The 12,337-nt window shown below is 38.7% G+C and overlaps 1 protein-coding gene and 1 long non-coding RNA gene across 9 annotated transcripts in view; one reads left to right on the top strand and one right to left on the bottom strand.

Annotated features, from left to right (window-relative positions):
• Positions 1-12,337, top strand: part of LOC137488609 (uncharacterized) — a 57,869-nt gene that overhangs the window by 3,289 nt on the left and 42,243 nt on the right. For 2 of the 7 annotated variants that reach the window (XR_012396321.1, XR_012396325.1), the window contains exon 4: positions 2,005-2,136. The exons of the other annotated variants lie outside the window; for them this stretch is intronic. This is a non-coding gene — a long non-coding RNA (uncharacterized lncRNA). The remainder of the gene's footprint in view (positions 1-2,004; positions 2,137-12,337) is intronic. 7 annotated transcript variants of the gene reach the window in all.
• The window catches only part of cldn20 (claudin 20), a 19,718-nt gene continuing 12,016 nt past the window's right edge, over positions 4,636-12,337 (bottom strand). The window contains exons 1-3 of one of the 2 annotated variants that reach the window (XM_073934051.1): positions 10,053-12,337; positions 6,058-6,378; positions 4,636-5,499 (exon numbers count right to left, since the gene is read on the bottom strand). The exon at positions 10,053-12,337 is cut by the window's right edge and continues 790 nt beyond it. In XM_073934051.1, the coding sequence (XP_073790152.1) occupies positions 10,716-11,588 (873 nt within the window). In that variant the 5' untranslated portion in view covers positions 11,589-12,337 and the 3' untranslated portion in view covers positions 4,636-5,499; positions 6,058-6,378; positions 10,053-10,715. Of the gene's footprint in view, positions 5,500-6,057; positions 6,379-6,508; positions 7,954-8,703 lie in introns of those variants that run through there. The other variant, XM_073934052.1, reaches the window with a different exon arrangement.

Here is a 12,337-nt window from a genome sequence, read left to right as displayed (position 1 = left end):
CATATACCTTAGAAACAGAAAATATAGCAGAAATTTTTGACGGTTTCAAAACCTTGACTTTTGTAAACTGCAGTATACCTTGAAAACGGTTAAAGTCCCATGCCTAATAGTCAGTAACATTTTCAGGGTTTGTGTTTAAAAAATTGATTCTGGCAATTACAGACTTTTAATATTAATAATATACTGTATAGTGATGTTTATTACACAGATTTTTCTCCGTTTTAGCAAATTACTTTTAAAACAATGATGGCAGCGTAACAAACTTTGCATAATTAAGTGAAAATTACAATTAATATTTTTTAATAATAATAATAACAATAATAATGATAATAATAATAATAAATAAATAAATGAAGCCTATACCAGCTACTTTAAATATAAATGTATAAATTAGCCCTACTTTAATATTTATACTTTTTTCTTTTAGTGGGATTTGTAAAAAAGTAAAGGCTTCCTAAGATCAATATTATTAGCCAATATTAACTTTGTTTTTATGTTTATTTGCTTTTGTGTGTGTTCACTTATTTATTTATTTATTTATTTATTTATTTATACGCAACTAATTAATTGCAGTTTCATGTCAATATTTGTAGTTAATAATTTAAAAACGGTTGATATAATTCACTAAATATATTAAAACCGTAAAGAAACCCAATTTTATGTAGAATCGACAATCAACAAAGAGGGAATGATGTCCAAATAATTTTTAAAATAATAACATTTAGGTCTATACCAGCCATTTCAATGTGAAGACAAAATTATTAGCCCTCCTTTGATATTTTTACTTTTTTATTTTAGTTTGGCTGTGATTTTGTAAAAAGGTAAAAACATCCTAAAGTCAACATTAATAGCCAATATTAACTTTTATTATTATGTTTGTTTGTTTGTTTTATATGTATTTGTTTATTTATTTATGTGCAACTATATTAACTATGTGAATTAATTTCACAGTTTCATGTGAATATTTGAAGAGACATCTGGAATTTTCTTCTACAATAAGCATTTTTTTATGTTTATGTTTAGTTATTTCATATTAAAAGTGATGAAAATAACGGGTTATTAGCCATAAAAATGAAATTACTGAATTAAAACATTGGAGACTTAGAAAAATGCTAATATTAGAGGAAAATTTTTTGTAAACTTTTAGTTAATAATTAAAAAATGGTTTATTATGTTTTACTAAATATTAAAACCATTATGAATCCCAATTTTATGTAGAATCATCAACAACAACAACAACAACAACAATAATAATAATAATAATAATAATAATAATAATAATAATAATAACAATTGCATTTATTTTTGTTACTTCATTATGCAGTAATATTGATGCCAAATAAATAACATCTAACATCACTAGTTAAACATTAAAAGCGTGCACAGGTGTCTCTTTTACGTGTATTATTTCAGATCTGCTGAATTGTGCCTTGCCTATAGCAGTTAAGCAATAAATGAAAAATAGAGGAGGGGAAAAAAACCTGTCACTTGGTGGCAGAATACACACAGGAATTGCTCTGCTATTGCCTGCAGGGAAGTCAAACTCCATTTGTCATAATGTCAAGTTGCGCTCTAAAAATACACCACTTGAACATGGCACACCTGCAAAAGTGACCCCTTTTAAATGTGTCAGATCATTTAGCTCATTATGGGAGACAGATGGAGAAGCCTTTGTGCTCGGCCTCGCAGGAGCCGTTCTCATATGCAGCCCATCTGAAATGATGACGCTTCGGGACATTTGGCTGTCGCTGAGCTTAACTCTTCACACGCACTAATTAAATGCTTTTCATATGTGCTAAATAGCTTGTGTTTACATTTGTACAATCATTTGCTCTATAATATACAGTTGAGCTCAATTAATAGCCCTCGTGTGATTTTTTTTTTTTTTTTTTTTTTTTTTTTTAATTATTATTATTATTATTATTTTATTTTTTATTATTATTATTATTATTTTTTAAAAATATTTCCCACATTATGTTTAACAAGGCAAGGAATTTTTTACAGAATTTCTTACGTATATCTGTGGTTGGCAGTCGCTGGATGGCATTTCTGTGCGTTTGCAGTTTCTCCCCGTTTTGGCATGGGTTTCCTCCAGGATCTCCAGTTTCCTCCACAGTCCAAAGACATGAGCTATAGGTGAATTGAATAAACTAATTCAATTGTGTATTTGGGTGTTATACTGTATACACCTTGATTCCTTACGATACCATGAAAACCCAAAGGAGATTGCTCACAGATAGCCATTGCAATTATTATACATTTGATTGCCTTACCTGTGTTTTCGTGCTGATGAAACCTCGAAGAAGAACCTGTAGCCTTTCTAGAACTTTTAAATTGATTAAGTTGATGAATTTATTTGTACAAGTCGGTCAACGTCTCTAAGCCTAAACAACCCGGGCTCATTGTGGAAACGTAGCCCCGCGGACGTTTCTGCGGACCGCGATTTATGTCCCGGGAGGTACGTATTCGAGCGTTTTTTTGTTTTTGCGGATCCGCGAGAGGCCGCTGTGTGCGCTTTTTCGCGTCTCGGGCGCCTCTCAAAAGCCGCCGGATTGGAAGAAAAAAAAGCAAAAGCCCTCGTCTTCGATTTCGACCTCGTTTCCGGATCCCGCCGCGTTCTCGCCCTTATTTTTCAGATTCCGTTTTTCATCTTAGCTGATTTCCGGAACCTGCTGTTCCCCGGACTCGATCTCGGTCGTCGTCCACCGCGGCCGGCTCCGGCTCCTCCTCCGCCGACGCAACGCTGTGAGCTAAGCGGACAAACTGATTGCATCGGGAAAGCCCTCCACTCGGAGGCGAGCCGTCGGCCGGCGAGCGATAAGAGGAGGGGCGGAGCGGCGCCACACCGCCCTGCAGCGTTCACTCGAAAAAAAACAAACGCAGCCTTTACGTACCTCCGGCCACGTAAATCGCGGTCTCCAGAAACATCAGCGGGGCTACGTTTCCAGAATGAGCTTGGGTTGAACCTAAAAGTAGGCCAATCTTTGAGGTAGGGCAAAAACACATGCCACTATGACGACTTTTGCTTCGAGAATGCGGAAGTGTGATAAGGGTGATTAGCTGCTTCAATTGCTGCATTTCCACTAAGCGAGCCAGCCAGGGCCAGTCGAACACCTTAGGCTAGGAGTCTTTTTGCTTATGATCGCCCTGATGTTTCCCTTTTAAATGTAAAGGTGTTGCATAAATTAATTTATAAGTAAATTTTCTTTGCTGCGTCTTTCTTGATGTTTCAATAACGCATAATAATTTTTACACCATATTAAAGACACAGCAGCCAGTTAAGGTTGTCGAGAGTTTTTGTCAAAGTTAAAAGGTGTGTTTGTACGTAATACATCGATGTCTGTATGTGTATGAGAGAGACCGGGCAAAAGAGTGCTCGTTTGATAGCTCTGTTGTTGCCACAGGCGGCTTCTTTCTTTCTTTCTTTTTTTCTTTCTTTTGGAGATAATACAAAATAAGAATACAACGGAAAGACAAAAAACTTTACAAAATATGTGTCCAGTTTTGTAGATTCAATAGCGTAATATGTCGATAAAATAGCCTAAGCTATATTGAAATCATTTAAAGAATAACAGTTATCTGATATAATAAAATCAAATTAAATAAATAAGCCAATATAAAACAAACAAAAGCTATATAACAATTTAGGTATATACAATACAAATAAATGTTACCATTTCATGCCATTTTAAACCTTCATTTTACAAAGGCCTCTCTGAAAAAAAGATTTTAGATATTTTTTTAAAAACAATAAACACCGGAGGAGATTTGAAATATTATTATAAAGAATTTAGATACGATGATATTAATCAAATCGTGCAAACAGAGCATTTTTGGGCAAAATCCAATCATCCAGTCCTGCGTAGTGCCGCTTTAAAAATGGATTAGGAAAACTGCACGTAAAAAATGTAGCCCAGTCTCAAACAAGTCTCAAACAAATGTTTATGCTCTATATGAAGATTTAAATGTAGACATTTATTAGCTGCTGAACGCAACAAAATATAGGCTATATTTTATTACTTGAATTTATGTCCTGAAACACTTAACGGTTTCCTATACTTAAGATAACCAAATAATACGCACCATCCTTAAATTATTCTCTTAAATAAAGGGGAATTACCAATAAAGTGTCATATAGCCTAGGGAAAAATTAGTATGTTTTAGGTCTCTCCTGAGCATTTGGGCTGAATGTTTGACGACGTCCATCAAAACGAGGATGTTATAAAACACATTTCACACCAAGTTATTATCTGAGAATTTAGCACAGGGGTGTCAAACTCAATTCCTGGAGGGTCGAAGCCCTGCACAGTTTAGTTCCAACCCTGCTCCAACACACCTACCTGTAGGTTTCAAACAAGCCTGAAGGACTCTGAAGTTTGATCAGGTGTGTTTAATTAGGGTTGGAACTAATCTGTGCAGAGCTGCGGCCCTTTTGGAACTGAGTTTGACACCTGTGATTTAGCATTAAGCGCGTCAGACACGCAAAACTCATAATTCGCGCTTCGTGTATCGCGTCATTCGCACGTATCGTGCCACAGGATGTCTATTTGCGCGTTTGCATTGACTTAACATGTAAATCACTCACGTTTGACGCGTGTTCCGCGTCTGGTGTAAACACAGCATAAGACTCTAGCACAAGACATCAAGTGAAGTTTATTCATAAACTAATTTCAGAAGAATCACGTGCAGCCGGTCCCACATTATTATGATTCACCATCAGACGATTCCTAAGCCACTATAAGTTACCATAAGTTCCATATAAGAGCCATCTTCGTTTTGAAGAATCCACCCTTCCACCCCTACTCCTCCTCCTTTCCTAGATGGGTGGCACGGTGGTTCGAACTGTTGCCTCAGCAAGAACATCACTGCTTTATTCCTTACCAAGCCAGCCGACGTTTCTGTGTGGAGTTTACATGTTCTCCCCTTGCTCACATGGGTTTCCCCCGGGTTCCCCAGTTTCCTCCCACCGTCCAAAAACATGCAACTTAAGTTAATTGACTAATCCAAATCGGCACCATAGGAAATGCTTCTAGCAAGTAGTTATCTCTTAAGAGCAATCACTATCTGTTCATTAGCTACTACAGCAGGGGAGTCCTCGAGATCTACCTGAGCTCAAACTCCCCTCTCGCCTTTTAAACGGGAGGGAGCCCCTGGCTCGAGGATCTTATGAGCTCTGGGCTTTCTCCCGGGACAGCATGCCAAACAATCTTTATAATTAATCATCAGTGTGAACTCTTGAAATAAAGAGCATGCATGTTCATTCTTTGTGAAGGTCGCAGCACCAAACTTTACCATATTCATGTCTTAAAAAATGAATATGTCACCATTGCAGTCCCCAAGGGCTCACGAAACACAATGCAGTCCTTTTGATGAGTCTCTTACTTGCAGCATTTGAATTGTAGAATCGATTTCTGCGACGCGAACGGGAATAAACAATGTCTCCATCTGTGTAAACAAAGCGCATGTAAAGCAGCAGATGAATATGACTGCTGATTTAACCTTAAGCCTGATTTATACTTCTGCGTCAGGTGACCGGCGTAACCCACGGCGCAGGCAACGCACGTGGCTGTGCATTTATACTTCTGCGCGCTGTCTCTGCCGGTCTGCATTAACACTTCCGAAACGCTAGTTGGCAGTGAGGTGTAAATGTTCCTCTGTGTCAAGTTTCTTCGCTACTTTTTTGCATTTCCTGAACACTTCCGGGATGTACAAGTGGCTCAAACTCGCTCATTTTGAGGCAGGAACCGGCGGACGTGCAACAACTTTAACTATGAGGTAAACACAAAACAAAACTTTCCATCCGGAGCTCCTTCACGGGACTCCACACTTGTAAACAATCGCTCGCGCGGCGTCGCGCCATTCGCGCGCCTCTCGGTCCCGCCCAGACTCGTCAGCGCTACCAAGCCGACCAATCACAGAGCTTATGCTACGCGTCGTTGCGACGTGTAGTTACATTTTTTGAGAGGTGCACGTCAGTGACGGCGATGGCCACGGCGAAGGGCTATGCGTCAGCGCCGTAGCATACGCCGGTGTTTGACGCAGAAGTATAAATCAGGCTTTAGTCTGATCTATAAGAGGTGGTTTAGGGGGAGGGGGTGGTGAAGTGTGCCTGGCCTAATCATGAATGCTGAGTGAAAAGTGGCTACACCGTGATGGGCAGTCAGCTGTGTAAATGGAGCTTATTTGATGCTTGGATTCACTCTCCGAGGGAGTATGCAGATTGTCGTTTGGATGGGCCCGACCAACCAAGACACCTCGTACCACACAGCCCCCATTATGAGGAGGCGTTTGCAGTCCGATCACGAACGCGCAACAAAGAGGGAATGATGTCCAAATTGAATAGCCAGTTGTACAGAAAGTCCTTGATGTGGACATTAGCTGAAAATGAGGAGAAATGAAAGCATTGGAGGCCATTTGTGTGTTTTTCGGAGACATGATAAAAACAAACACATTCAGATGTACAATTAATTGGACTATATAGATCTACATTATTACTGGAGCTTGAAAATGGATTAAAACAAGCCTTTATTTTGTCAAAATAGAGAAATCAAAATGACAAATCCGACACAAAGCTGCGTAATGCTATGGAAATTGGTTTTGTATTATCAACATTCACCTCGTCGTCTTGATTTGTGTGTATGTTTTTAGATAAAAACACCAAGTATTTCACCATCATCATCTCCTTACAGTAAATGTCAAATGTGTTTGAGAAGATTTGTTGACTCCCCGTGCTGTTTATACTACAAACTAAAATAAGCAATTGGGAATTTCTGCTGTTTACTTGACTTTTAGATGAGACCCATATCAGACAATACACTAAAAGTGGCCATCATATTAAATAACCCATTGCTAGCATCTTCATCTTAACATCAACATACATTCAATAATAAATGGATGTATTTTCACTTTAAATTAACATTAGAAATAGATTTATCAACATCATTTTATAGTCAAAATATATTTTTGTGGTTTGTTATATAGGCTTAATCCAGTTCTATGTTTACTTGAATCATATACAAACAACAGTTAGGTCGGTTCTCAAATCTGATTGGCTGATAGCTCTACAATAGTCCACAATAACAGCACTTGTACAGCCTCCTCACCCTTCTGTATTACTCCACCCACATGGAGTGACGGCAGATCAATAAACTCATTGCAGTTTGACAAATATTGCAGCTGCGTGACAACATAACGTACTTGAGGATGTTTTTAGCAAGAATGTAGTTGTTTAGATTGCAACTATGCAGTTTATTTGAGGATAGTGCTTATTTTAAATAATTGTAGTTGTAATAGATACAGCGCGTCGACATCCATCAGCCTGTCATACTAAGCAGAGCAAAAATGGTTGACATTTTACCACAAGATGGCGGCAGAGGCCGCATAAGCACTTTAAGAAAAAAAAACATTTCATGTTGTTCATCCTTATAATCTTAATGTCAGCAAAATCACCCGTTTTGTCGTCACTTTAGACATTACGCTAGAGAATCTTTCAAATACTAGCTCTACAGTGACATTAAGTGATGTTGGTGAATTAGCAACGGTTTCTGCTGTTCTGACATCAGCTGCAGATGTGAATGAATGGCAGAAGAAAGTTGTCCCTTATACAAAAGGATTTTTAGACTATGGTGTTTGATATTCTTTTTACAAACACTATTATTCCGTCAAACTTTTGCAGCAGTAGCTGTGCAATATGGCTGTATGTCACTGGAGGTCTACGAATGCACCCGGCCTACGCACGCCTCCTACCAGTGTTTATATACTGCTATTTTTGAGATATATATATACAGTTGAAGTCAGAATTATTAGCCTCCCTTGAAATTTTTCTTTTTTTTTTTATATATATATATATTTCTCAAATGATGTTTAACAAAACAAGGAAATGTTCACGTTATGTCTGATAATATTTTTTTTCTTCTGGTAAGTTTTATTTGTTTTATTTTGGCTAGAATAAAAGCAGTTTTACATTTTAAAAAAACAAAACAAAACAAAAATTTAAGGTCAAAATTATCAGCCCTTTTAAGCTATATATTTTCTCGATAGTCAGCAGAGAAACCCATGGTTATAAAATAAATTGCCTAATTACCCTAACCTGCCTAGTTAACCTAATTAACCTGGTTAAGCCTTTAAATGTCACTTTAAGCTGTATAGAAGTGTCTTGAAAAATATCTAGTCAAATATTATTTACTGTCATCATGGCAAAGATATAATAAATCAGTTATTAAAACTATTATGTTTAGAGGTGTGATAGAAAAAGTCTTCTCTCCATTAAACTGAAATTAGGGAAAAAATGAACAAGACTCTCTCTCTCTCTCTCTCTCTCTTTTTCTCTCTCTCTCTTTATATATATATATATATATTTTTATATATATATATATATATATATATATATATATATATATATATATATATATATATATATATATATATATATAATAACTGATTTATTTTATCTTTGCCATAATGACAGTAAATAATTTTACTCAATATTTTTCAAGACACTTCTTAAAGTGCTTAAAGGACATTTAAAGGCTTAACTAGGTTAATTATGTTAACTAGGCAGGATAAGGTAATTAGGCAAGTTATTTTATAATGATGGTTTGTTCTGTAGACTATCTTAAAAAAAAAAAAGCTTAAAGGGGCTAATAATTTTATCCCTAAAATGTTTTTTTATATTATTATTATTAAAAACTGCTTTTATTCTAGCTGAAATAAAACTTTCCCCAGAAGAAAAATATTATTAAAATTAAAATTTCCCTGCTCTGTTAAACATCATTTGGGAAATATAAAAAAAAGAAAAAAAACTCAAAGGGGGGCTAATAATTGTGACTTCAACAAAAATGTTGCATAAAAACTAGAATCCCAGTCAGTTCATGGTGAATCAAACTTAAAAACGAATTGTATTTGTTTATTTTTAATCTTACATTGTATATTCATGAGGAAAGAATTAAATTCATTCATGTATTCATAACATGCATTCATGTAATTTAAAGAATTAATGTCAGAATCATTGTGATACTTTTAACAACAGAATAGTCACATATGAAAGTGCACCTCTGTGCCAGGATTATGATTCGTTTTGGCCCACTTCCACTGCAGAGGGAATGGGTTTCAGTCATTTCATCATTTAAATCTGCAAATAGCTTGAAAATAAATAGTTTTATCAAAAGCAATAATAAATAATATATATTTTTAGAAGAACTAATAAAGTGAAAAATGCAGAGGGTGAAACATATTTCATATGATTTAAACCTTTACCAAATATAATGAAAAAAAAAAAAACTTAATATTTTGAATAAAATGCAATATACAGTAGCAGCATTTTCACTAGGGGCATCAAACTCTTAACCTAAGAATCAAGCCTATGCGTACAATTAAGTCATTGTCTTTTGGCACTTTATGACATTTTTTGCTGTCTTTATTTACGCTCTCAGCCTTTGTGTCATTTTCTAAAGTATTCTGTATTAAACACAATAAACAGTATGTGTGCTTAAATGCGAGACAGAAATGAAGGCAGAAAACGTCTAGCTGGAGACAATAGGAGCCCTTGACCATTGTTACATCGGAAACACAACATACAATGACTCCAAGTATTAACTTGAGTCCGATATCTCGCATTACATTGTCTTCTTTCGAAAATACATTCAATAGCTTGACTCTAAGTGAGCAGCAATGCAGTCAGCATCGCTATAAGAATAAAAAGTGCTGTGAATGACATAGACCAAGAGGTGTAATTGTTGCCCGGCGGGGTAGTTTAATGCCGCCGCTGAGATTTCTGTCACCTTGGTTCTACTTTTCGACAAAACGGTGAACAGCGTGTTTCTTCGTCCTGTTTGCCCTAGAACAGGACCAACTGCACTTCCTGCAGGCATGACACCCTGACGCACAGCATCATCATGATTGGGTGCAAGCCCCCATTACCCTTCTGGCAAGAGTGTGAGGGAGGGAAGGAAAGCTTATGTGTGTGTGTTGGTGTATCTGTGCCTGCCCGCAATAAATGAGCAGTGTGCGCCCATCCATAGCGAACCTAATGGAAAAGCAAAGAGCATCATTACCTCAGACGATCTCTGCTGCTCTGCCTCTCCCCCATCACCATTCTTTGAGAAAAAAAATATGGACTGGACATGTCAAAATCCCTTTTCTGATGGACACGCACCATTTAATGGACTGAAGCTTCCTCAGGTGCAAGCCTGATTCTCTCTTTTGTGTTTGCCAGCCATTTAGCCGCATTATTAACATAATTATCTACAAACAGCATGCACGTATTGCTTAATGAATCAAGCTTCCGAATTAAAACTTGCTAAGCTTGGTTCCAGGTGGAAAAATGCTGATAAAACTGCTTGCAGGAGTTTGCATTTTCAACTGACAGGCAAATGACTGCAATAAATAGCTTTGGTAGGCACTTTCAGTGCTGTCCTTATGCATCTTCCTGAATTACCTTGCATTCTTACTAATTCGGCCCCCTTTTTTGTCACTTGTGGTTGCATTGAAATCAAAGACCCAACACTTCGCAATCCTTAGTTTGTCTGTCTGTTCCAAGGCTTTGGAAATACCTCCACCGCTTCGCTTGCTGTAAGTGAAAGCACAGATGAGAAGGGTTGATAACGCCATCAAAGTCATTATTCCTCCTGCTGCTGATTTTTCCCCTCCTCTTTTTGCCGCTCACAAAGAAAGGCAGTCTGATAAGTACGAACACTCCTGCGGTAAATGACAGTTGTTTACACGTAGTCGTGCAGACTGTAGACGGCCTTGGCATCTTGATTTCGGGTTCGGGACGGAGAGCGGTACTGCTTTTCCTTCTCCAGGTTTAATCTGTCAGGGACGGACTTCTTCTCTTGCTGAGGTTGTGGCTTCTCCTGGTGTAGCGTTTCTGGACGCGACTCCTCTTGTTCCGGTGTTTCAGTCTGACTCTGCTGTTCGCGGTGCTGCGGTTTCTTTTGGTTGCCGGTCGGCTGCTTCTGGCGCAGCTTCAGCTGTTTTGGCTTCTCCGGGTGGGACGAGCCCGAATCTAATGCACCGCCTCTTCTTCCGGGACATGATAAGCAAAAGATTACGCCTGCGGCTAATAGGAATCCTGCCGATACGAATGCCACGTACACCGCAGCCCCCGGTTCATATTTGCTGCTCTTGGGCACTTTGGAGTCCATAAACGTAGTGATGACTTCATTGGTAAACCAGGATGCGGGCACCAAACATAGGATCCCTGCAATGACGAAGCAAGCCCCTGCGGAAATAGCCGTGTGTCCCTTAGAGCGATAGCTGCCACCCCAGCGAGTGCATTTCAGCCCTAAGGCGGCGAGGCAGAGTCCCATTGTCGCCATCATGCAGGACAGCACCATAGTGGTGCGTGCAGTCTGAAGATAAGCCGGCAACGCCAGCACCGAGTACTTAAGTGAGCAGCTGAAGACTCCGGTGCTGTACCAGGTGCAGTCCATCCACAGCCCCTGCATCTGCGAGATGGCAGTCATGATGTTGGAGCCCACATCGGCACTCACCTTCCAGTTGGGTAGCAGTGTGGCCACCGTGGCACTCACAACCCCAAGCAATGCCAGAATGAAGGCGAACATCTGCATAGTGGAAGACGGCATCATCGGACCCTGAGTTTTCCTTCCCTTCCCCCTGCGGCCGTCCCTCTCACCTTGCGGTGGCCCTGCGTTTGCCTATCAGCCCGGCGCAGGTCCTGACAGCAGATAATTCCTCCGCACTGGCTCCGTTAGACTGCGATAAAAACAGAATGAGAATTGAACTGAGCGAACAAGCGTGACCGTCTGACAGATGAGGCACAGGCTCTGATGAGTGGAATAAGCCGCATTTTTTTTTTTCTTTTCGTTCCACCCTATCCTTATTTGGGACGTTTATGTTTTAGTACACCCTGAACCAGTCAGCGCTTTGGGGGAAGTGACATTGTAGCTCTGGTGAAAGGCTAATTGTTTTTGGACCTAACCACTGCAGTAAAATGGGACGCAATCACTGTAAGGTAGAAATTTGGCCAATTATCTTGGCCAGGCATGGCTATTTTGTTTAGAGTTAATTGATTTTTTCTCTCTTATCTGCGCAGACCATTTGACAGCTTGGAAATTGGAAAGGGAATGAAATTACTCCCATCTTTTGTTGTCATTCAGATGGTGACGAATCTCATGAATTGATCAAGATGAGCATTGTGAAAGTGCATTCTGTCCTATTTATCTAAGAACAAACAAAACCTTTACTCACCCATTCACTGGTGCGTCAATTCTGAAGAGATCTCCTGCAAGGGAAAAAAAACTGAGTATTACCAGGAAAAAGCAGGGAAAACTACTGTAAAACTGCCTCCTTTCTTTTCAAATAACATCTCCTTGGC

Source organism: Danio rerio, chromosome 20, assembly GCF_049306965.1.
Source record: "Danio rerio strain Tuebingen ecotype United States chromosome 20, GRCz12tu, whole genome shotgun sequence".
NCBI lineage: Eukaryota > Metazoa > Chordata > Actinopteri > Cypriniformes > Danionidae > Danio > Danio rerio.
Note: the sequence above shows the minus strand (reverse complement) of the source record. Positions and strands in the feature narration are given on the sequence as shown.